Raw genomic sequence first — 26,280 nt, forward strand, 5'->3', positions numbered from 1 at the left:
GAGGGGTGTCCAGGGAAGAACATGAAAGGAGAGAGAGTCCAGAGGTTTCACAGAGCTTAACCACATTGAGGAGACCACAGGAAGTGTAATCAGCGACCAAAGTGTACAAAATGAAGTAGTGGAACTATTTTCCCTATTGACCTGCCCTGCTCCCCACAAACCCCATCATCACATTCCCTCCCAAGCAAATACAAACCCGCCAAACAGGTGCACCTGTGTTAAGGGAACATTCAGTCTAGAGCACTGAAAGTAGATGTTTCAACTTCTTAATACACTTATTTTTAAACAAAACCATTCGGGAGCGGTTTCCTTTTAAAATAAAGGAATATAAACAGTACAATTTAACACAACAAAGTAGAGGAGCACCGCGCCCAACCGCACATGCACAATTCGACCACTGGGTGTGGTCAGTGGGAGAGCAAGAACACCAATCTTAGCATCCAGCTCTGTGACGTGCTCTGGAAAGTAGAACAAGGCATGGCTAACAAATGAATGGAGAAGCCCAGCGAATTTGTGAGACCAGAGACAGGCACCTCAGGGAGACAAACCAAAAGACAGCTGAGAAGTCACCTAACCGACCCCAAACGGAGTAAATGGTATATGAGACTCACCAAAGTCGAGCTAGTGCCTCTTTGAAGAGAGGACAGCCGAACAAACCCAACACCCTTCCCAAGGAAGCACCACCTACAGGAATCAGGTACATAAAGGCTACACTGGAGACGGCGGTGAGCAGAGGAGCAAGGAAGAGAAGGAAGAGCCCCTGAGCAAGGAGAGGCTAAACAAACTCGAGAGTGGGGAGAGACTGAGAGAAAACCAGATTGAGGAGTGATAAGGACAGGGGCACACGAGTGGTGAGAGTCATAGGATGTCAGAGTCGGAAACAAGAAAGTGGGAAACCTTCCGCTGGGGGAGAAGGTCAGAAAGAAACCCAGATTGGGACAAGACACAAAGAGGCCTGGGCTGTAGGACCTGTGTAGTATTTTAGCCACCTTGAACTACCAACATCAGATGATCCTCTGGCAAAGGATAGAGTTGAGGTCAGAAGCGAGCAGCCATCCATTTCACTCGGTAGTTCCCTTAATGTCTTTCTTGTATTATTTTGTTATTTGCTTTTATCCGACCATCCAGTAGTTTGGAACATGAGCCAGATCAGCAGATTCAGCCGCGTGTCCAGCCTCCTGACTGGCAGGCTCCCCCACCAAGGGTGTTCATTATTATTTGGATATTTATTGAGTGTGGACAGTGTTTTACAAGTAACAGATCACTTTGTAATTATAGGGGAAAGACTGTGATGAGGGAAACAGAGAAGCAAGGGAGTGCGGTGCTAACAGGGTAGTGGGAGGGCGGGCCCTTATTATCTTGACCTCCTGACAAGGACACTTGATGACTTTCTGTTGTTATAGAATAGGGCTTGAGCTGTAGATTTAAGGGAAGAGTAGGGTTGACTTTGAGAGCAAAATAAAACTCTTAAAATGTGCGCCATGTTCCTGATTCTGACCTATCACACATAACAAAGAGGACTCAAAATGACATGCCATAGAATAGTCACAACAAGGAGGAGTCATGTCATGAACCAAAACAGCCATCATTGGGTGGACTCATGATTGTTTTTTTGCAAAATTATATCAAGCAGTATCTGCATTCTGCAAAACAATCATAGCCAAGATAACTGAACACAACAGACAGGGCTGAACAATGCACCCCATTCACCCCCCACCCGCGCCACAAACAGGGATGTCTCGACAATGTATGCCATAAAACAGTCACAACACAGAATGCTCAAAAATCTGTGAAACAGGAAAAGCAAGTAAAGCACAAAACTGCATCCCAAGACATGGTTACATCATAACGACATTGACATTGCAGACTGGGTCATGTACACAGCAAGCAGTACTCAAAGCTTCATCTGGAGAAACAGTCACAGTAAGGAGGACTTAACAGTTCATTTCAGGAAACAACCCCCAAACGTTTGACTCCAAAGTACTTCCTGGTAGTTATAGGAAACAGGAAAAACTGGAGTCTAAACTCTGGAAAGTATTAACAAAAGGGTGGAATGAACCCAGCAAGGTTAGGCACATTCACGCCCCGGAAGACCTGCACTGCTTCACAAACGGTTCAAAGCAAGGAATAGTGAATTTTAGGTATGAAGCCAGAGGGTTGAGAGCATTCAGAACAAGGACTGAATCATAGACTCCCCCGATGTTTCCTAAAAAAGGAGATGCAACACTGCATTCCTGAAAACATTCCCTTTAGAGAAGTTGCATGGGGTCTGGTTGGCATGATAGAGCATTTGTTACATGTTCATCTGTGAGTAGGGGAAGACTGTACCATGCCAATTTGAATCCCAGCAGGACCAACACAGCCTGATAGGAGGACATTAAGAAAGTTAATTTTACCTGATGGGTTGGATTGGTCAAAAAGAGGTGATCCATTCAATCAAGCACAATACCCTAAATACCAAAGGCTAACAAAGGTATGAGGGTGTAGTTATCCACAATTTTGAAGGTGAGCCTGCCCATGGTATACGTTCATCCTTATATCTTTATGCTTAAAATGTGACCCCACCCAGATCTCACTCTGAATGATAGAGGTGAGCACCCCATCTTGCCATGCCTAGAATGTAAGCCTACCAAAATGCCCTTTAGAAGAATAGGAGTCTGCATCTACATCTCACCATGCTCGAATGGTTAGCTCACCCAAATCTCTCCGAGAGTGATACGAGTCTGCCTTCTCATCTCACCATGCATGACATTTAAGCTGGCCAAAATCTCCCTTAGAGCAGTAGGGGTGCACTTCTTTATCTCAAAAAGATTTTAATGTGAGAACGCTCAAATGTCCCTGAGAGGAATAGGAGTACATGACCTCATGTTTCAAACTTTTGCAGTAGCACTGCCCTCACTTCAGTATAGAAATGGTATTGTGCATGCACAATCTTCTATCATACTTAAACACTTGAACTCAACTGCATATACACATTGTACAATCTCTCAAATCAAAATAGGAGAGTATGTGTGCATGTGTGTTTGTGTGAGTGCAAGTTTGTATATCCTATCGAATCTCTTAGGTTACAATGGGCCTCATTACGACCCAGGCGGTAAGTTACCGCCTGGGCCGTGACTTTACCACCATGGCGTAAACTACGTTTACGCCATGGTGGTTGGCGGACTTACCGCCCCATTCCGAGGTCGGCGGGGCGGTAAGTCCCCAATCCCCATTTACCCTTCCCCATTCCCATTTTTGCCCCATAGGGCATAATGGGAGTGGGGAAGGCGTTAATTACGCCACCGTAAATTACGGTGGCGTAATTAACTCCATGGTCCCTTAGCGCCATGGATTTTAACACCTGCTAAAAGCAGGTGTTAAAAGCGCCATGGCGCTAAGGGACCTCGTAGTTGGCGGTAAGGGGTCGGCGCAGCTAACGCTGGCGTTAACCCCTTACCGCCAGGGTCGTAATGAGGCCCAATATGCTGAACCTCATCTCTCATATTTCAGAAGATCTGGTATAATGAATTCCCATACAAAGGGGGTTATTCTTGCAGTTACACAAGCTGCATGAGAACGATTCATAAACTATGTTACTCAGAAACATTGTTTGTATTTACTGATTCTGCCACCTCAATCAACTCTGCCTACAAGTGTGACACATCAACATCCCAACAGATTGGAATACAAGTACATTATAAAAATGACTTGTCCAATATTGGTAACGTGGACGGAAGGCAGGCTTATCTCTTCAAGATCGTGGATCGTTGGTTAGTTGCAACACAGTGAAAATACAATTATTCGATAAAAGGAACTGTCCAGTCAAGGTTGTATACAAATATCTGCTTTATTATTTCTACAACACACAGGTCTAGCACACTACATTTACAACCCACACTGTAAAGACACACAGAAGACAGACAGTTTCACAAAGGAAAGGGATGCACTCTGGATACTGACAGGAAAGTAGTTGGTAAAGCAATCAATGTTACTGTTCAAGGTTATTTGGTTTCAACAACAAAGGGGCAAAGGGTCGTAACTGTCTCTAAGGGCCTTCAGAGAAGGACTAGGGGGGGGCAGAACCACAACGTACCTGGAGCTGAAGAGCTATTGGTGCTCAACAGCATTGTTTCGGTTCCAGTGCGCTTTGCAGCCCATGAAACTGAGTTGGTGGTGGGAGACAACTGCGGGTACCAGCCGGCAGGGAGTTCGTCAAGCAAGGCTGCACAGACATCTGCAGGCTGTCCAGCACGGTGGCTCAGTGCCGAGAATTGTTGTCTCTGTGCTGGTTGGCAGATCTGGTATGCTGGTCGAGGTGTCTCGGACAGCTCTGGTGACTGCGATGTGACAACAGTCAGCGGGGCAGCCGGATACAGTTCAAGGACTCGACTGTATTGAAATTGTCCTTAAGAAGTTGGACGCTGGATGATGATTGTGTGGCACTCCTCCTAGCTTCTTTGCACGGATTGTGACCTTTTAAGGCAGGCATCCAAAAGCTCAGGAGGGTGTTAGCAGGCAACGGCCTTGTCTTTTTTCCAGAGACTCTTCGGCACTTCTCACCTAGGATGTTTGTTGTCAGAACCTACCAGGGCATGCTGTGTGCTGGCTGGGTACTGGTTCTGGGGCTGCTGAATGGGACCTTTGAGTCCGGTATCTCCCTTTATTCCATTTGGAAAGTTTAGGGGAGGGATATTGGTTCCCTTTTGGAGCTCCTGGCCTTCCTTCACTGGCGGAAGATGTAAGGTAAACTATATCTTCAGCTCAGGTCCAAATGATTCCTTCTTATTACACCTTGTAAAGTCTTCAGATGATATGCTAAATTGTGAGTTCAGTGGTCTTTTCAAGCTAAATGGGACCCAGCGATTGGTGTATTGGTGTAGGCTAAGCCCACCTTAATGTACCAATCTGGGTCCCTACCAACAATCTTCAGTGATGCTTCAGGTCAGAAACAGGGTGCTTCGTAACATACAGGGGAAGGTTAACACCATATACTTCTAAGTCCCACCCATCGTCCTGTCTGCTGTACATCAAAGTGCCTCCCTAATCAACTGAGCCATATGCGGCACTTGATAACAACATGGACCTCCTGCTCTGACAGGAGTGGTTCAGACAGAAAATTCACTGCCCTTTCATACCGAGGAGGGGTGTTAGTACCAGGTTGACAACATTGCATTAGAAAGCAGTGACTGGCGTTTGGTCTCCATTGTCACTCCCTGCACCCAGGCCTTCCCTGAGGCCTGATAATTAAAATTCTTTAGTATTCACCACCACCAGCAAGGTTTCACAATGGAGATGCAAATCCATGGGGCCTTGACATTCTAAACAGGCTGCCCACTTTGATGTACCCACGGATGTCAGGTATCAGCTATACCTGACAGGGGAGGGCAGTGCTGGTAAGCTGCATCCTCCCAGAGTACATGACTATTTTTCTGGTGTGCAGTGAGCGTGGAAAATTTGTGCGCAAATGACCCAATCATTCATTCTTTTTAAACTAACAAAAAAGCCCTGGCGAGTGCACTTTTTCCATGTTGATGGTCGAATTCCTTGCGACAAGTCAATGCCCCAATTGGATTGTTAATGTGGGTAGAGATTTGTTACAGTCCTTTGGAATCTGGATGTTTTCCAAATGCAAATAAGCAGTCAGATTCCAGAGGAATCCATGTAAATGATTTCTGTCATGGTGGGACATGATAGAACACATTAACAGGTTGTTTTGTTAATGAGTGCAAATAAGGAAGCCTGGTTGCCAAGGTGCCAATGTTAAATGTACACCCAATGACAAATCTGATGAAAATATCATGGAGGGGCTGCTTATACAGAAATATAAGCATGACAGATTGCATCCATGCTACGTATGTACACATCCAAAAGGAGAACCTTAGAACGTATGTGATCGTCCAATCACTGGGTGTGACAGCAGAGTATGCCAACCTCTCTCAGACTCGAAAGGTTGGCAAGAAAAAAATGAAAGCATTTATATAGAGCACACTACAAAGAAAGATCTCTGGGTCCCACACACCTTAATTTCACCGATGATACCAAGGGTAGCACTCAGCTCCATGACAGTGCTCGCTAACATCTCTAATCCTGTGGGTGGATTGTGGACCAGACTTTCAGACTCACATCTAATCCATGCAATAGAAATGGACACTCTACATCAGCGAGACTTCGATAAGCATGCACACCGTGATCCATTGGAATTGAATTCACATTTGCATCGCCCAGAGTGCAGGGGGATATGCAGAATGCGGTAGCTGCTCAGCCCGTATTAGCTCTGACTTACGCCGTTCCTATCACTCAGGCGGTGCCAAAGCTGCGGGATGTCAGCAGTCTTCTCAATTACATGAATAATTGTAATTATGCCCTGGGATAAAATGTAGTGCAGCAACAGATAATGCTGACACTCATTTAAAAAAAAGATTTACTACAGTGATGCTTCCACACATCTTTCAAGTGATTCAGAAGCAGAGGCATTCTCATTAGGAGAGACCAAACTGCGGTAAGAGAGGGAGTGTATCTGTGCCAGAGTAAACTGGAGCTAACGCATGGAAGAGGACATGTCTGAAATGTGTGAAGGCTGCAACTCCACCTAGCACTTCCATTCTGATATTCAGTCATATCCCTTGCCCAATTCAGTCCATCTTTTGCCAATATGTTATTATTTTTCAGTACTACCTCAAACCTCAAGGGTCTTCATACTTTGCAGCCTCAGATAAACCTTTAAAGGCCATGCAGTAAAATCAATAGTACAAATAGGACAAAGTCTGATATGTAGTGGATATGTCTCTTCTGTGAAAGGATGGTGAGCTAAAGACTCTGGTTGAGACTCAAACCTGGGATATAGGCTGGTAGAGAAAAACTCCCAGAACCCCCTCAAGTAAAATAAATAGTGCCAGTTCATGTACCCATACCTGCATGACTGACAGTCATCAACCATATGCAATTTCGGAATGTTCACTGGGAAATCCATTTAACCACCTCCTGCACATCACAATGACTTCACGATTGTAACCCTCCTGTTGGCCGTAAGCATTGAAGTCTCATCTTTATCAAGACCAACCTACTTTCCAACTCCATCTTTACCTAAGAATCCCCCCCCCCGAGTTTTAATATGGATGCAAACACTGAATCTCTTCAATTATTGTCTATCCCAGGTATCTTTACCCCTGCATCTACACTCCAGTGTACAACACAGACAATCCCCTTGACCTCTAGCTCCTAACTTTCTCTGCTCACTGTTCTCTGTATATCCTTTGTAGTTCCATTGCCATTTTAAACCCACAAGGCCTAAATCCACATAATAAAATTCCAGCTATATCTTACTTAAGTGTTCTTCTGTTTTCTAGCATTGATCCCCATGCTAACCAGCATTCTCCCTGTGTGACCCCTGTCTTACACTCCACCTTACTACATGTTCTACTACATGTAGCCATTCCATGTTTCTACTACTATGTATCTAGATCCACTATGCATTCAAAATACTGTTTCCATTAGCATGACACTTGTTTGTCTCAATCTCTTGCCATTATATACTTGCTCCAGTGCCCCATCTCTGCAGTTCATTTTTTTTCAACCCCACTATACGCCTATCAAGTCCCTCATCTGTGTTCCATCATAAATGTTCTTGTTTTCACATCTATTCTCCCGCAACAACAACAACTGTTTTTTTCTGTGCAATCCTTACATTTTCCTGCTTTCAGTTCGCTGCTGATTGCCATGACTATTAAACCTTTTCTCCTCCATTATGCTTCAAGTCCATTCTGGATTCAATATCCATGTCTACATTCCCTTACCACCTACCTGCTCTTAGAAATGTCCAATGTTGGTAGTCCTTAATCAATGTGTGTGCACTTATGTCCCCGGTGACTTTTCCATTTGCTCCCCTCCACAACCTGGTCAGAATGTCCCCCAAACACACCCCATTGTATGAAGCTTGCTACTTCCTGTCAAATCTGATTTCGTATCTATTGTATGTTCTTTTGTGAGCAAATGAACATTCTGCTGTAGATCTATGACCTGTATTGGTTTCCAAACCATCATCTATGTAGCACTGTTTGATTTTGCCTAATGGTAGTTGACTTCAGAAAGCTAGGGTAGCAACTGCTCTATTTGATGTAATGCCTTCTAGCAAATCCAAGACCAAAGACCAAAAACCAAGATCCAAAGTCCAAGACCAACTGACTTTGAGGCACAGCCTCCAGCACTTCCCTTTGTTACCAATACCATCTCAATATGGAAAAGTCTACCTTCCAGCACCAACAACCTTAACCTAGGCCTAATGCTCTTTAGGCCCCCATCTTCAAGCAAATACCTATCTCATCATGCAATTTCTTTTCAGTCTTGCTGGGTGTCCCTGTACCACCCTCTCTACTTTCCAGGCCCAACTCACTGCCATCCTTCTAGCCCCCTCAATAAGAGATCTCTTCAGTCACACTCTCTATAGCCCCTCATATTTTAGTCACATCTCCTTAAAGTTGATGTCTAATCCTGATCGATGGCACTCCCATCACCATTTCCCACAAAGTCAAAACACCAGGAGTACACCTCTACTCCAACCTCACCATGAAGCCCCATATCAGTGCGCTCGCCTCATCAACATCCTACACAGCCAAACTCATTACCCTAAGCAGGCCCCTCCTTACTACAGGCAACTGCCTCACCCTCGCTAGAGCCCTCATTCTAACTAAAATAGATTACTGCAACATCCTATTACTAGGTACCACATAAAACAACCGTACCAAACTCCAACTCCTACAAAACAAAGCCCTCAGAGCAGCAATGGGCATTAAAAGAAGAGAACATATCACACAACACAGAAAAGATGCACACTGGCTCCCAGTACACGCAAGAATTCTCCACAAAACACTCACCACTACCCACAAATGCCTATTTGATGCCGCCCCAGCTATCTTAATGGCTGTATCACACGCAAAACCTCACCCAGACTACTCAGATCCAGTGCCAATACCCAGCTCCTCATCCCTCGCTGCACTTCCTCAAGAGCAGGCAACACTAGCTTCCCCATAGCAGTCCCACACCACTGGAATTCACTCCCCCCCTACCTGTCCAACGAAGCTTCCTTACCCAAGTTCAAAAAGCTACTCAAAACGTGGCTATTTAACAAATTCCAATAACTTATCACCAGTTCCTCTGCGGACTGGGTCACCCTCTCAGCAACCTAGACAACTCACTGCAAAGAACAATGACACCCAAGCCATACATACCACGCTGCCTACTAAATGCTTGCAATTTTGAAAGTAGACTGTGGCCATTATATGTATGTAAATCTGGAAACATTTTGTATGTAACCTTTTCTTGTTAACGAAGATATATGCAACTTACGCCGTGACACCCAAGGGTTTGGGCATGTAACCAAATGTAATAAATGAAAAATAAAATAAAAATAATACCAAAAAACCTGAGATCCCTACCCCCTTGTAGACCTTTACATTTGAAACAATTCTCAAACTTCCACAGTATGATAGACATCCTTCCGCTATTCACTTCAACTCTACCGAAGCAAATCTTCCTTGCTGAACAGATCTAATCAAGCCCCTTGATAAAGTGAATCTTGTCCTGGCACATCACTACTGCAACCATTTTGTTTAGAACAAGAGTTTACTCAGTGCTGCACTACCGGTTTTCACAATTAAACATCATAATCATGTTCTATTGCCACATGCAAATCTCGCTCTGCACGAACACGACAGGGCACATGCTTCAGTGCAGTGTGACAGCCAGTTATTGAAATAACTGAACTTGTGAAGCAATTTTATCAAAGTGCGACCTCCTCAGTTGCAATCGAAGGTTTGCTAAGTTTTGGTTTCCTCTTTATTACATTAAAAATAAAAGAACAATTAGTTATCACTAATGCTACTGATCTTAGTCTCGGGATAGTACCTCCCACCACTGCCAGCATTATAGCACTAATATTGGTGCCTCTCCAACTAAACAAAACCTTTGCATATGACCTTTTCCTACACCATCCGCTTAGTATCACCTCATTGAGAATTCATTAATCTGTGTCAAACATTATTGTACACACAGGCATGATTGTAGTGTTTAATCTCCATTGGATCAGCCTCAGTTTAGGGATAGAAGCATTGCTACACATGTTACATCTGTATCCCTACATCTGATGATACAAATACTGTTACCAGTGCCCCAAACACTGTAGTCAACCAAACTGAGACCACATCCACGGACTATCTCGCCAGGCCTCTGAACAGAAAGATTGTGCCGAAGGAGGAAGCCTTATGTCAAGCTTCAGAAAATCCACAGAACCTTTTGAGGAAATGCATTAGATAGCTAAGATTTAAATGGACAAGAGCATGCAGAATGTGGTAACTATTTATTTATTATGAATGCTCCACGCCATTCAACTAGTTTAGGGAAGATTCTACCTTTTTTAAAACAGTTCACAATTCTAAATGGGATCCACCTCACCCTGTGTGCCCCCTGTACCCCCCACCCCGCACGATCACCAGACAGTAGATTGTAGATTGTGGGAAGAACAATCGACCAGTTTTTATTTGGGAAAATAAGACGCCATTTCCCTTCCAGATGATTAATAACGCTTTAAGGTGTCACTCCTGGAATGACATCATTCTACACTTTCAATTTGTAAATGGTTTTTACTTTGTTTGTTTTCTTTCCCCGTCTTTCAATGTAGCACTACATGCTCTCATTATTTGTTGGTCTAATGTTTGCTACTGCTTGTGTTTCTGTTGTTTGAGTGGTCTGTCAGTGATTTCATGCCTATAGCGTTGTATGTGTTATATAAAAAAGGCTGATGCAAATACCTACAAATACACCGACTTACTATCTTTTTTTTAATGCCCTGTGCCTATAGAACGACTGGTACCTTAAAATGTGACTGTTAATTTCTTTCACATCAAACAAAAATCGGGCAGGACAAAAGAGCAATACATCTGTGCAGAATGTATTAGTGTACTGTATTGCGGGAAATAATCTGTGTGCACATTTGGCAACTAAAAGGTTAAGGAGGGCTGGCTGGGCTCCAATAAAATCCATTTTACGAGGTCTGGCATGTGGATGGGTGAAAGCATGAGTGCAAGAGACTCGGTATGGGTCAAGCTGACCAGTAGGTCTTCGCTGCATACTGATGGCAGAAGTGTTGAGGCATAGTCTGGTGTAAACAGACGGAGCAAGTATGTGACCAGTGAGATCAAATGTGTCATAGTTTTTGCTGTATTCTGATGTGTGTGGGTAGCCAGCCATGCCTGTGGCCGGTGTTCACCAGAGTAGTGCATGTATACTTACCTAGAAACTCAGATAGAAAATTGTTGTAGATACATCTGTTTATTCAGGTAGTGTCATCCTCTGTTGATTATTGCTGCTGTGAGAAATGGTTTGCGACAGAGGCTAGCCTTCACAAATTACCACCATTAGAGCATGGGTTATACTTTTGTTCTCTTCCAGTTGGAGCGCATGATGAATCTTCACAAATAGTGTGCACATGCTAAACCTTCACAATTGATGCAAGTACCAGGAATGGCCAACCCTAACAGTTCATCCAAGCGTGATACCCGGCCACACCTCACGTCCTCCCAGTGTGATTCAGCGCAGCTCCCTGAGTTCATTTAAGTGCAATACATGAGAAACCTTCACCTGCACTTCAGGCGTTAGGCATGGCCATGGCCCAAAATTCTTCCAATAGTAGTGCATTGCCAGACACCAAACTCGATCCAAGTGCTGCAGGGCTATAGATCTATAACAACATCCTTGATTGCGGTTTGCCTTTTTCCCTTATACATAAATGGTGCAGAGATTAATCAGTCTTGTGACATGTCATGGTGTGGATCTGGTAGAGTGTGGTAGCCGGCTGTCTTATTGATGCAGTTTGAGTGGTATGGTCTGTCTTGACACTTGGTTGGTGAGGACATGACAAATAGGTTGGTTTACCTGGCCATCGTATTCCCCTGAGAGAAGAGTGTGTGTGAGCGGGGCAGTTCCAGCAGGGAACATAGTTCCACTACTTGTTTTCATACAAATCGACCACATATCCTAAACATGCCTTTTTCCAAAACACAAAACACAAACCTGCACATCAACTAGCTGTTTAATGGTGGACCACAACAGCAGTGCAGCCAATGATCAGGTTTTGGGGTTCATGAAATATGGAACTTTTTAAAATCACGTCTCTAACACATATGGAAACACCTTTTTTAAAAAAACATCTCCCTTATTTATTGACACGTTTATAAGCTGAGTCTACTCTCCTGAAAGACCCATAACAGCCTGTTGGAACGTAGGATATTATAAGTAGATTCCAAAATATGCAAGAAAAAAAAAACTATTTTGCTATTTAAAGAAGGCTAAGATAAACGTGGCTACACTGAAATAACATTTGCGAGAGTGAGTGCTTTAAAAAATGCTAAACAACAGTTGAATCATAGTGGTTTGAAGTAAAATAATAAGTACTAATAGAAACATAATATATGTCCTCACCTATGGGGCAATATTGTGTTAGAGTCTATCTAGAATTGCATGATTAATTTGAGTGAAGAGAATGAGAAGTATAGGGGGGAGAAGAGCAGTATTATATACTTAATGTAGCTGGACCTGCTGTATCATTGGCCAGTCTAGTGGACTCTTTGCCCCACTCTCTCGTTGATCTATCTCTCCCCTCCCTCTTTCTGTATCTCTCTGTTTCAATATATGTATCTGTCTCTTTCTATGTGGGTGACAGACATGCAGTCAGGTGCGTGTTTGCCAGAGCCACCTTACCCCAGAAAATGACATGACCAGAACATAACAAAACAGGTATCCTGGGGAGAGTGGATCGTTTTTTTGAAAAAGCATCTCTTAAAATAAGGAATTTTTTAAATTGTAATATCATTTTTAAGTGTCTCTTTTTAAAATGCAACCATGCTTATTTCTTATGACAGTATACCGTGCACTAATAATATGAATGTTGCATTTGTTTTACCGAGCAAAGGACATTATCAAAATCTAAAGTATTGTCTGACAAATGTTCAATAGGGTTGCAGTTAACAAAAAAATATTCCAAATTGTCCTACACTAGTCTGCTCGACTTCACATGTCTAATATACATGAATGGGGTTGGTTTGTATATTTACCCTTTTAGAGGGAGTCACGAAAATGTGCAATATGAAATTCAACCAGGATTTCATGTTCAAAATGTTAATCTGGATATCCTGGCTCACTCGTATCTTACTCTTTAACACATTCCCCATGAGAAAGAGGAAGAGGGCATACAGTACCAGCGAGGATGCAAGCCTAATTTGCCCAAAATAAAATAGCATTTTGGGAAAATGTTAATGGCCAAACTTGTTAAAATTGTTGTATGCTTGAATCAGGAAGCAGTTCTACACTAGGCTTAATGCACATTTAATTTTTCACAACATTATCATATATGTATATATACACAATTAAAACATTGATATACATTACAACATTACAGTTTAAGCAGAGCGCCACGTGGTTCCTTGTTTACTTATCTGTGGCTGCATTCACATCTGATTTGTACTTTGCTCAGAGAGGCACACATTCCCGTCTTCACGGTATTAAAAGGTACACCTTACTTAATGTTTCTTTGTGCGCCTTTACTATTCTTTCACGAGCCAACGTTATGAGGAATGTGACGAAATTCATTGAACAGGAGATTAAGATTGATTGCAAACATATCTTTATGATAAGAAAAACAAAAGATGTTTTAATAGCTTTTAACAATTTGGTGATTGATGTATCACTTTCTATCGCTGGTCCACCTGATGTTTCCAACATTTTGCAAAAGTAAATAAATGCACACCACGTGAAGGTTTCAAAGATTGACTTAAACCCACGTATTTGCTGACAAAATGAAAATATTAAGTGGAATACTTCTTTTCTGAACCGAAAATTCAAAATTTCACATTGTTTTAGACAGTACATGAGCATTCCAAGAGTAAAGAGCGTATGCTCGGCTCCAACCAACTATGTATGCATTTGCCTCTAGAAATGTATCATTAGCCAGATGACTTGTTTTGCTATTTTGAGGACACATGAACTCACCATTAAAGCTAACATTGCGAATATATTTGAGAAGCTTCTTTCCTCCGGCATGCTCCATCTCCGGACACATTCCTGGATAATCGGGGCACAAGTCCTTGTTCATATTGTGCAGTGCATGCGCCATGGCGTAAACTGCATCAATCACAAACTGCACTCTGCCCTCCTGTTCATAGTGGGAGTCCTTTCCAATGCGCTCCTGCCCTGCACATAGGAACGCAACAGAGATGAAAGTAAGACATAAGGTGCTGGAATCATATCAATTACGTTAAAGAAATCATGTCTCTTTCAATTCTTTAGTGCTGTGCTATCTGTTCCAGTGATATAGACTGGGAGGGAATGTGTCCCATGTATAATCAGAAGGGTTTGAACACAGATAGGATGTTATCAGGCATACTGTTTGAATTCCTCATTGACGTGTCTCTTACACTCCGACAAGTAAAAGAAGTAGTCAGAAGCGGGTTATGTCAGGAAATAGCATTTGCCAGTTCATGCCATTCCATAGTGTGCTTCAGAGAGCATTACAAACATCAACCTAGTACTCTCTACACTTGATGTTGCCAAAAGCCTTTACCTAGACATCTTCTATGACCTCCTACGCCTGGAACAGCTCTCTCTCGACTTGTGGTGTCCACCAGGGCTCTATCCTCTCACTCTGGCTCTTCAATCTCTACTTGGCCCCATTGGTCTACCTGATTTCCACCTTATTTTCTAACTTGCAGTTTTATGCTGATGACACTGAGCTTTCTATCAGGCTTTCTTCAGCCTCCTCTCCTTCCGAATGAATTCCTGATTGTATATCTGCGATTCAGGAATGGTGAGCCTCCAACTATCTCTTCCTCAATGCAAGTATAACTGAAATTCTTCTCATTGCGACCACTGATCCCGCTTTCCCTCACACTCTGGACACCCTCCTGGGGCCCTCGACCTCCATAGAGGCTAAAAACCTAGGTGTCATCGTCCACTCCACTCTCTCCTTCATCACAGACCTGGCCAAGAAGGCCCTCTTCTAGCTGTACCTTCTCAGTGGTATTCAACCTTCTCTAACCTTCCCCAGAAGATCACTGTCTCCAAAACTCTGGTTCTCTCTAGGCTGGACTACTGCAACAGCCTCTTTCTCAATATGCCTAACTCTACTCTTCCCCCTTTCAACTAATCCAGAACAGGGCCATAAGACTTATCCTTGGATCAAGCCCTAAGAACTGCATCTCTCCAGCCCTGAAATCTCTGCACTGGCTCCCGGTGGCTGAAGGGATCAAGTTCAATAACACTTTGCATCGTCCACAAGGTTTTCTGGGGCCGGGATCCACACAATATCCAACTCTCTCTGCCTAAATACCTTCCTTCTAGAGCCCTTCCTTCATCTACCTTGAACTCTCGGAGGGTTTGACACTTCTCCAAACAGAGGATGGGGGCAAGATCTCTCTGCTTTACAGGTGCCTCCCTCTGGAATGGTCTCTCTGCCCTTCTGAAACTTGAGCCGGACCACCTGAAGTTCTGGAAGTGGCTCAAGACCTTCCTTTTCTCCTCTTCCTTGTCTCTCTCTTCCTTTCTAACCTTCCTGTCTGCTTGCCCTGACTCACTGCCTGGTACCCTCAGAGTCTCACTGGGTTTACTGGGTTCGAGGCCCCTCCATTACCAGTCTTCCTGCACTGCCTCCGGGCCTACCACGCACTTAGGGCAGTAACTGTAACTTCTACTGCCCCCTGACTTCCATGCACTTTCCCAGAGCTGTGCTGCTCTGGCTGCACTTACTCAGAGCCATAGTCCCCTGACCAAACTTTTCCCTACCCTCTCACCTGCACTTCCTCCTCTGCCTTTTGCCTGACACTTTTTACTATTGCACTTGAGCGATCTGAATGTCACAAGGCCTAGTAGCATTGTTTTTCCACTCTTCTCACTGTCTCCCCCTTCCTTGTCTTGTGGCACCTAGAAACACATGTGTACAGGCATGTTATTAATGCCAACTCATATCATATCATAAAGCTTGACATGCTGGACTATTCATTGATTTAAATTCAATATCAGAGGCAGACACAAAACCTGCTCTATTTCCCATTGTACTTTCCAGGGTAGGAAGACTTTCATCCTAAGGACACCAGTCAGAACACTTAGTTACAGCTAAGCGGCTTAAGTACAAATCCTACTCTTCCACAGAAAACACCACGAGTGTTTCTACTTCTCAGTCCCAGAAATAAACTGATGTAGCCATTTATCAAAGTGACTCAGCAATTTGAAAGACAAGATCACAATCAGTGATTTCTTAAGAGCTGGCTGTTAAAAGGCCACAGCAGGCTTCAGGGTCCTAGCCATCGGCGTGACCACATTAGTACCCATGTTCCTGCTGCTTATGATGGGCCGACACTGTTGTTAATGCACCCTCCACAACAAGCTTTGTAGTCATAAACATCCCCTTGAACACAACAGCACGCATGTCCCTGATGTGGATGCTGGACCCACTCATGTTGGCCTCTACATGTACTCGCCATAGTAGATATAGAACAGCTATAACATACCTGGATCGCATTCAGAGACTAGCCTGAAATGAGATGAACCTTGTTCTTCCCCCAAATTCTGCGCTGTATCCCACCAAGAGGTTTAATGCAATCACTTCATTCTCATTTTCCACAATGGCCACAAGATTGCAAGTTGTATCTTTTATCGCAACCCCTGTGGCCGGAGCACTATTGGGTAAGCTTCACCCATGAACCTGCCACTACTGGCATGACACAAGACCTTATCATAAGCAGGTGTGCAACGCCATTGAGCTAATCGGGCTGCCGCACCCGGCCCCAACCCCCCCACCTAAATGTGAGATGAGCAGTGGGGTTTCCGCATATAGCTTTTTTAAATTTTTTTAGAGAGGGCAGAGAACTCTATCCTGAAACCTGTGGCTTTAAAGTGTTAATGTGTTTGTACAGAAAAATGTAATTGCACAAACGCAGCAAAACCAGGGACGTCATTTAGGGGACGCCAGAGGTCGCAACTGTGACCTCTGAGGTCTCCCTTGCGACCTCTAAAATATATATATATATATATATATATATTATTTTTGTAATGCAAGCTTCTGGGCTGTGAATAGCACCATGTGGCTCTTTACTTCTGGGGTGGCTGGCTTTCTTGTTCAGGCACCTTAAAAAAAGAAGACAAATAAGAATAGGAGTGCCACAAGTCTAACACTTTCAGCTCTGACCCTAAATAAGAAAGAATAGGAATACCAAATAATGTGTCTTTCTGGAAATCTATACAATAATTGCTAGACTCATTAAAGGTTTATTTCAGGCACACTTCAGCGGGTGAGTGACTGATTTAGTCTGTTCTTAAACACCTCAACTCAAGCCTTTCATCCTTCTGAAGTTGATAAAACAGTACCAACACAGGTTGGGTGATAATGGGCGAATATTTTTTTCTATATAAATCGCTTAAGCGTGAGCACTATATAATAACACCTCATTATTATTTGGTCATGGACGTCTGCTTGCATTCACAGTAATTTGGTAATATGGGCCTATACACACTGATCTTAACAATACATATGGCGATCCATTCTTGTATGAAATGTACATCACATTATAGTGATATCATGACCATATTTTTTGTAGTGTACAATGCTATGTGATGCCACTTCCTGTTTTGTCAACGGGTGAAAGGTTGTGTTCCATCACTTCCCATGATATCACTTCGTAGTGAGGTCAAATGACATCACTTCCTGTAATGTCATTAGGGATAAAGGGCTGTGTGATGTCACTTCCGCTACCCCTGGCATTTTGGTGAAATGACGTCCCTGAGCAAAACCTCAAATCTGCTAGTTTCAGGAAAGGCTTCCATCGCTGCTCTGATCAGCAAAATCAAATGTTCACATCAGCCCCGTCCAGACGGATGTGAGCGAACATATAAGAACGTTATGTGGTTTTTCTTAGCCGAGGAGAGGGGCTGATGTGGGCACCTGCTTTTTGATAGGCAGAGAAGCAAGGGAAGCCTTTCCTGACAGTGGCAGTGTTCAAGTTTTACTGTGTTCATGCAGAAAATTGTGTTTGCACAAACGCAGCAAAACCTTAAAGACTTTCATTGCCTTTATGCCATAATAAAAATCAAATGCGCCCATCAGCCCCTTCCCCGCAGATGCGAGCTAACATATAACAATGTTAAGTATTCTTTCACATCCAAGGGGAGGGGGGTGATATGCACACTTGTTTTTCTTGGGCAGAGAGGCAGGGAAGCTTTTTCTGAAACTGGCAGTATTAAAGGGTGTTGCATGTTAGCTCATTATGTATGTATGCATGTGTGCAAGGAGTGTGTATGTAATGTATGTGTGAACGATTGTATGATTTATGGGGGCTGGATGCACATGTAAATGAGTGATTAGGAAGTGAATGTGTAATTGGGTGTGAATGCTTATGTGCAATGCTAGGTTGATAAGCTTATTCTAGTGTTGCGAGTGGGTGGTGTGGGGTATGGTGGTTAATGGAGGAGGGATGGGTGGGGATAGGGGGATTTCACTAAACATGTATTTTAGTGCACATGCATAGTAAAGCAAACATGATATGTGACCAGAATTACATTGTGGTGCAGCTAGTCTATCATGTATTACTCTAGCATGACCTTTTTTACTGGGCATCTGTAACAAAGTAGGCATGACTAGTTATGTGGCTAGACGGGCATTCCGATATAGTCAGTCTAACTATTTCTTCCTATGGCTTGACATTCTTTGATGGGATGGACATGTTTACTTATAGTATTATTGCTGGCATTATGCACGAAACAAACATGAGTATGCTCAAACATGGGAATATTGGCATATTACTAATGTTTCACATTCACACCCATTTTGAAAATATAGCCTGCCTCTGGCCCATGTGACCGTCAAATCTTAACTTTGTATGTTTCATATTTATGATTGGTACACTCTTGTATTTTAGAAGCTTGACGGGTGCGTAGGCAGTTTAGCAACTAGTCATCATTGTACTCCTTCACGGCACAAGTAATTTTGTCACAATTTCATAAAACATATCCTGAGCATAAAACAAAGTGGTGAAAGAGAGCTACATGATGACAATTTATGCAAACCAATGATTTTACACATGTACACATTTTTATGTACCCCGGGCCAATGGCTGGTTTTGGTACTGTACATGGCATGAACTTTTCAGTTTATGTCATTGTGACAAATTGTATTCTGCCTGGTAGGAGTATTAAATGAGTAGGGGTAAAATGGCCGACTCAGCCGGCTCAGCCCTCACACTTCTACAAACCAATACCCAACATAATCATAAAGGTAAAACACGGACAATCAAGAGCGATACCTTCTTCGCCTTTTGTGGGAATGTGGGCTGAGGAAGGCTATACTCTCAGGAGGGTTGTGAATGTGAAACAGTAGTGAACCAAACAACACAGTATTATAGTCCAAAATAAAGGAAATGTCCAATCAAGGTTTGCAACAAAAATATAAAGACATCTGCAAGTAAATGTCATGCCACTTTATTGGAAGGTGTGGCATCGATGGGTTTCATCGCATCAAAGGCAATCAGGATGTACTGACTTCTATGTAGAAGCACTAGACTCGGTCTAGTCTTCTACCAAGATGGTCCCTGCTCACGGCGTCACTATAACAATGCTGCTAATCCTCCATTCAGTGCGTTGTATCTTTCTTCTGGTACCCCGCTTGGCGTTTGGCTTTCCTTGCCACTTGCTTACTACTTGCGTCTAGGACCGCATTCCTTAGACTTTGACAGCCTTCTCTGGGCTGCCGCTTCTTCTTACCTCCTGTTTCTCCTCCCGCTTAGGGGCATTTGCTGTTCTTCCTTGTGGCGGTACACTGCCGTGCTCTCTCACTCTCCCCTTTTCCTAATGCTTCAGGTTTCTCAGTCTCTTTCGGACCACGGCACTCTTCACGGTTTACTTCTGGGTTTACCGTGGCTTTCTCCCCTGTTCTGTGCCACTGCACACCCTGCCGCCGTTCTGGCATTCTAATCTATTATCTTTTACTGACTACTTGGTTTACTTAATTCTTACTTCTGTCACTATGTTTACCCTTCTTACCACTTACCCTTGGATCCATCTTGAGTATCAATCAACATTGCTGACAGACGTGCTATGCTCCAGTATTCCTCGCAGACAATTTGCAGCTACAGAGTTGTACCCACCTTCCGGTGCAGCCAGACCACAGGGTTTTTTTTGCCAAAGAAACATTTTCCCTGTATCTGAGGCGGGCTTTCAGGGGGTCCCTTTGGTCAGGAAACCATATCCTGCCAAGGTGGCCTCCAATGGAGCCCGTCCTTATCTGCACGACAAGAGGATCAAGATCAAGAAGAAGACCAGGAAAGAGAAAACCTGGAGAAGAGAGACCTCGGAGACAAGAAACACTTCATCTGAAGATCAAGGTGAGGAGGGGTCACGGGAGAGTACTCCACACTATACCAGTCACAATAGTAGAACACACAGAGATTAATTTAATACACAACCACCCCAAAGGAAAAAACAGAGAAGATATGTCACACTAAAAAAATAGCAATCTGAGTGTAGTTCCATGTGTGGTAGGCAACATACAACTATAAAAAGGATACTGGGCTGAACACAGGAGCAAATTTGACGTAACGTGTCTATAGGGCACAAGTCGACCATTGTGGTAGTTCAGTGTCACTGTACCTGGATTCAGTTCTAGGTGGGGTGACACATCAGACCCAGGTTCGAACAATGATGCAAGCTGATTAGGCTCAGTTGGGCACTTAGGTGCTTGGAGGCACTGGCAGCAAGCTGGCGTTGAGTAGGGCCAAATGTGGGAGCTCTGTACGGTCGAATGGCTGTTGTTTAATGATGCACGACAGGGCGGCACCAAGTACACTTCACAGATCACCAGTCGAGTCAGGCTGTGGCCACTGGGAGAGGTCAGCAGGTTATGCTCCAATGGTTCAAGTCAGTGGATGACGGTCGCTGTAGTGGTGATTGAGGCTGTGTCGATGTGCAGTCAATGATACAGCAATTCTTAAGCTAGATGGTCTGAGCCGTGGTTGTTACTGGTTATTATTTGTGTTATTTATTGAGTATTTATGAAGCGCCTACACACCAAATGGAGTTTCAAGGCTTGAGTCAGTGAATCACTCTCCAGAGATTTGGTTCAGGTTCCAGCTTTGGGCAGACAATTTGGGCCTAGCAAGTAACTTACTTCACTAGTGCATGATGAAGTGCCAAACTGGTTTAGATGCAGTGCAATAGTTTAGCTAATAGTGGGAATGCAGACACCAACACCAGCACCTTCTGTTTTGCTCAGGATACAGGAAACACAAAGCGACTAGTTCAGTGTGAGAGAACATGGAGCTTCAATCTGGTCTAGCCTTCTGGCTGCTGTGAGGACTTTTCAAAGGACTCGAGGACAGGATGCTCTCATTAAGTGTCTGCTATTCTGGCACAGAATATATGTTGCAGAATGATTGGCTTTGGTCCACATCAATGGTCCCTCCCAATGTTCCCTGAGAATAGTTAGAGAACAGATCTTCCCTCTTTCTTGGACGCGTCCTTCTGAAGCACCGGAGCAGGGCTTTGGCCAATGCAACTGTCCCAAAGGAAGTACAGGTAAGAATGTTCAGAATGTCTCTTCAGCTTTAAAGGATCCTTGAGGAAATGAAGGAATTCTGGTGAAGGGTTCTGAGACTTGTTCTTTTAAAGGGACAAATCCTCAGGTGATTGGTCTAAAGCTAACCTGCTTTGGGGATCAATCCCTGCTCCTGGCTCGAGTCGCCTTTGCCCTGTTCACCTTGCACCCAAAGGGCTTTGTTCCAGAGGAAGTGGAGGAGACAGGAAAGAGACAGTGAGAAATCAGATGGTGGAAGGCTTATTCCATTATCCTGAGCACTCCCACCTATCCTATACCTGCCCCCCCTTCCCTCCTACTGACAACAACAACCTTTGGATATGCAGCACCCTGGAGTGCAGCTATTCATCCCGAATGGATGTGCTCCTTTAAAACCTGGGTCCAGGACAACTGCCTGCTGTCCTATAGGGGAGGTGGTTACCGGCCCCCAGTGAGATCTAAGAGAGGCAGGGTCCTCTGGGTGTCTGTCCTGCCATGCAGCAATATCGGCCAGTCTGACCTGAATACACACTCCCTTCCATAGCAGAGCTGACTCACAGGAGCTGATACATGTGCATTATCAATTGGGCTGCTGTGGCCATGAACATAAATATCACCATGCACTATGCCTAAACTCAGGCATAGCTTATTCTCGTCAATTGCTCTGCCACCAGCATTGTGTACTCATGATCATCATGGTTTGGTGACAGGGGGCACATCTTGTACTGCAGTGACATTGTGGTTGCTGTCACATTTGAGTGTGCATTCTGTGACCTTTGAATCTGCTCTGTGCCATGAGCAGGGCAGGTTCTGGGATCAGGTTCCTGATGCAGCAGGGTACAAGTGCACAATGCTTTTGGCATGGAGTGGCGACACAGGGGGATCTGGTTAGCATCTGGAGGATCTGGTTATTATGGAAAAAGAAGGTCTCTCTTTTCCTGTCAATATGGGGTCTTCCATACCTATATTACTAACTAAGGTGCTCATCAGTCTTGAATCAATGTCCAACAGAACCAGTCCATTGTCCAAAACTAACCTAACTGAAATGACCACTATTATAATTAACTAAGACCTGGAGAATGACACCATTCTCCTGGTGGCTGTGTGTTTGCACTGATTCCCTATGTTAAAGTTCTGTTTAATATACAATCCATAAATAGTCTCTTGTTATCCTCTCTATTAACTCATGTAACTTCCTTAGGGAATTGGTAGTCTTCCTCTCCTCTTGCAGAGTTTTTCCTTGCTTGTGTAGGTCTCCTTTTCTCTTCCTTAAAAGACTCTAAATGTACTTTTATAAGGTTTATTATAGGGACCCATCTGGTCTCTACTACCCCAGTGTCTCTCTTCTATTTATCACTCTTTGTTTCTTGGCATTTGAGGGATTTCCCCCTTTCCCCAGGACAGTAATACTCCAATTCTATTCTTCTCACTCTATGTGATCTCACTATTTCATCATGGGTGCTGGGAAGAGTTTCTCTGACGCTAGAACAATTCACTTTTAGCTTCCCGGTATTCCCGTTCTCTCTATTACCTTCTATGTTGTAGGGGAATGTCTCTGGTGCCTACAGGTACTGGTAATCTCTTCTTCTTTCTGTTTGCTCCTTGGTTTGCTTTCCACAATGTCAAATTCATATTCGTTCCTGTCTCTTACTTAACATTTCTTTGATAATGCTAAGGTAATCGAATCAGGAGTTGCTTCATCCCTCTGATGGTGTCAACGTTGTTGAGAGGGCAGCCTGCCCACCATGATTCCTCTGTTGTCATGCCACCACCATGCTCTCCGCTCCAGCCTTCCTGATTTTCTGCTCCTCACACCTGCTGAGCTTTCAGCATTTCCTACTCCAGCCAGGATCTGTCTTGAACTTCGTGGGCTGCACGCTCTCCTCAGGTATAGTAGGTACAGAAAGCTTCCCCTGTCTGTCTCTGCCATTTGTGCTCTCTCTCCTTCTCTCTGGCAAACTCGACAGAGTCCATTGGAAACTTTGATTCAAAGGGGTATTGCTGTCTTCTCATTGGTAATGATATACATTCAATATATCATCATTCTAGTCATGGAACGTATACTGGTTCTGTGTATTAGATATTTCCATATAGGCTTCACAGTGGGAGCATCAGGAAGTCCCACACAAAAATGAGAGTCTGTCCCGGTGAGGGCCCACTTGCCTCTAAACCCTAGGAAAGGTGTTGCGAAGATGGCTCACCTCCATAGACTCACAGGTTGGGGGTCTCTCTCCTAGGGAGAAGGCACACATTTCCCTGATTCATAAACCCTGAACGGGATGGACAAACAGGAACTTGGATGGACTGAACCCAACACTGCACTGTGGCACCTCCCAGTAGGGGAACAGGAGGCATAGCAGGAGAATATCCCATGTTCTCCTTAGCGGCTCTTCCAGGCCACCTAACATGCTGTTGAGGGTCTTGTAGAATCGCTCAAAAAGCCTCTCAGTTTGTGTGACTGTAGGCTGTAGAGAATTTACAGGTAACTCCACACTCATCGCACATTGTCTTCATATACACAGTTATAAAGTTGTGTCCACTGATGGAAATATCTTCCTTAGGGAATCCCAAGAGAGAGAATATCCTAATGAGAGCCTTCTCAATCACAGAGGCCTTGATTATGCTCAGAGAGACAGTCCCTGGGTACCAGTTGGCATGATCAACCACAACCAAGATATACAGGTTTCCTGAGGAGGTTTAAGGACCCACAATGTCCCTACTTATTCTCTCAAAATGTTGGCCAACCATGGGTATTGGAATTTAGGGGAGCCTTGGTGACTACACCCACCTTGTCAGATGCTTGGCTAGTGTGGCTGGACAGGTCACATGCTTTTATCTTTAACCCCATCTGGGGCCAGTAGAAATGGGCCAACAGCTGGTTGGCTGTTTCCATCATCCCAAGGTGACCCACCAATGAAATGTTGTGTGCCAAGTCCAACAGGATCCTTATTTGGCACTGGATAACCACCAAGTGAGAGCTGGCCCCCATCTCAGAAGTCTTGGGTTCACTGTACAAGGGTCTGTTCTCCCAGTACACATTCAACATCTTAGGGGCTTCCCTATGCTTGCTTCTTCAATGCTTGCTCAGGCAAATCTGCCAAAATTGGACCGTCATGCTACGCCTGGCAAAGGGCAGCTTGGCTCGGGCCCCCAGCTAATGACAAATGACTTAGCTCAAGAAGACCTGTGAGGTATGAAGTTACAATGTACTCGACCTCAGGTTCTATGCATGCAGGCAAACCTGGGTCTACTGAGTCGTGTGTCGCCACAGCAGGCACTTCAGTGGACACTAGACCCTCTACAACAGTAGCAGGTGCCTCTAGCTCTGAACTGAGTGGTACTGACAGAACCAGTTTTATGCCCTGGCGACACAAAGCCAACAGAGCTGCTTCCTTGTCCCTCAATTGTGTGAACGCTGCAAGGATTTCGTCATCAGGTCTATCATTTCCAAATACATAGTCTACGGGAATGGCATCTTTTACAGCAAAGCGTAGCTGAGAAGTTTCCTCCCCTCCAACTAAGCTCAACAAATGCAAGTGGACATCAGGTTAACATGGAATCCCCTGACTGGCCTGGGAGGACCAGTTATGATTGCATTCTCTCTCACTCACTTTTGTTGGACAGCAGTGATACTTTCAGCAGTATCAAAAAGTCTAGGGACTTTGCTACCCTTATCGAACATGTGGTCCAAAAATATCTCTATATTAGCGGGAACCCAGGCCTCAGTCGAAACCCGCTCAGAGATAGCAGGGTGCATTCAGCCAACTCCAGGCAGAGTGAAACTGCATCATCTAAGATGCCTACATTGATTATTTCCTCTTCTTCCTCCTCTACCATCAGCATGGTTCTATTTATGGCCAATTTTGGGTCTACCCTTTCAGGGGTGATCTGTCTTCCTATGTTTCCGATCTCCACAGGTAAAGCAGCCCTGAGAGGCTGTGAGTGTGGATGCTCCAGTGCTAGGTTTGGCCTCACTTCGCCTCTCTGCCGCAGTGGATGATGTAGGTGACAGGGTTCTCCCCTTGGACTTTTGAGGCCCTTTCTTGGCGAAAGGGTGCAATACATTGTCCTTATCCTCTTTGAGTTTAGGTTTCTCAGACCCCTTGTTACATGGTTTGGATGCACTGACCACAGCTTTCTTCTGAACATGAGTGCCACAAACTGATCTGCCTCCTTTTCAAGCTACCGAGGGTCTGTGATAGTGTTGTCCACTAAATGATGGTGTAACTCCATCTTGTATTGTTTAAGCATGCTCTCACATGCAGTCATATTATACACTCCCACAAATGTGTCAACTGTGTTAACTGTAAGCTGTAGATGTTTCTTTCATAGTGGGCAGATGAGCAAGAATTCTGGAGGCATTCAGATGTTGGCAGGTGACTTGGGCATACTCATGCCCCCTGAAAAGACAGATGGTCTGGCAGTGGGATGAAACTTCTCAGGGATCAAGAAGGAATCTGTGGCTTTAGAATCAAAGCTTCACAGAGAGAAGTAAGAGAAGCTGAGTGGCTGCACAACGTAGTAGCATAGATGAAGTAGTGTGACGTGTGTAACGTACAACAGCTGTTTCGGAACCTTCGCTTCAAAGGTGAAGTGGTGGCTTTCCAGTGGGTGTTCCATAGGCATCAGTCATTGCCCATTACAATAGGCAAGAAATCACATCACGACATCAGGATGATGGGACAGATCATAAAGGA

At 44.1% G+C, this 26,280-nt stretch overlaps 1 protein-coding gene across 1 annotated transcript in view; it reads right to left on the bottom strand.

Annotated features, from left to right (window-relative positions):
- The window catches only part of GRM7 (glutamate metabotropic receptor 7), a 2,427,639-nt gene that overhangs the window by 1,206,525 nt on the left and 1,194,834 nt on the right, over positions 1 to 26,280 (bottom strand). The window contains exon 6 of the mRNA XM_069643494.1: positions 14,020 to 14,220. Within this exon, the coding sequence (XP_069499595.1) occupies positions 14,020 to 14,220 (201 nt within the window). The remainder of the gene's footprint in view (positions 1 to 14,019; positions 14,221 to 26,280) is intronic.

This window comes from Ambystoma mexicanum, chromosome 2p (assembly GCF_040938575.1).
Source record: "Ambystoma mexicanum isolate Mex_15411 chromosome 2p, UKY_AmexF1_1, whole genome shotgun sequence".
NCBI classification, from domain to species: domain Eukaryota; kingdom Metazoa; phylum Chordata; class Amphibia; order Caudata; family Ambystomatidae; genus Ambystoma; species Ambystoma mexicanum.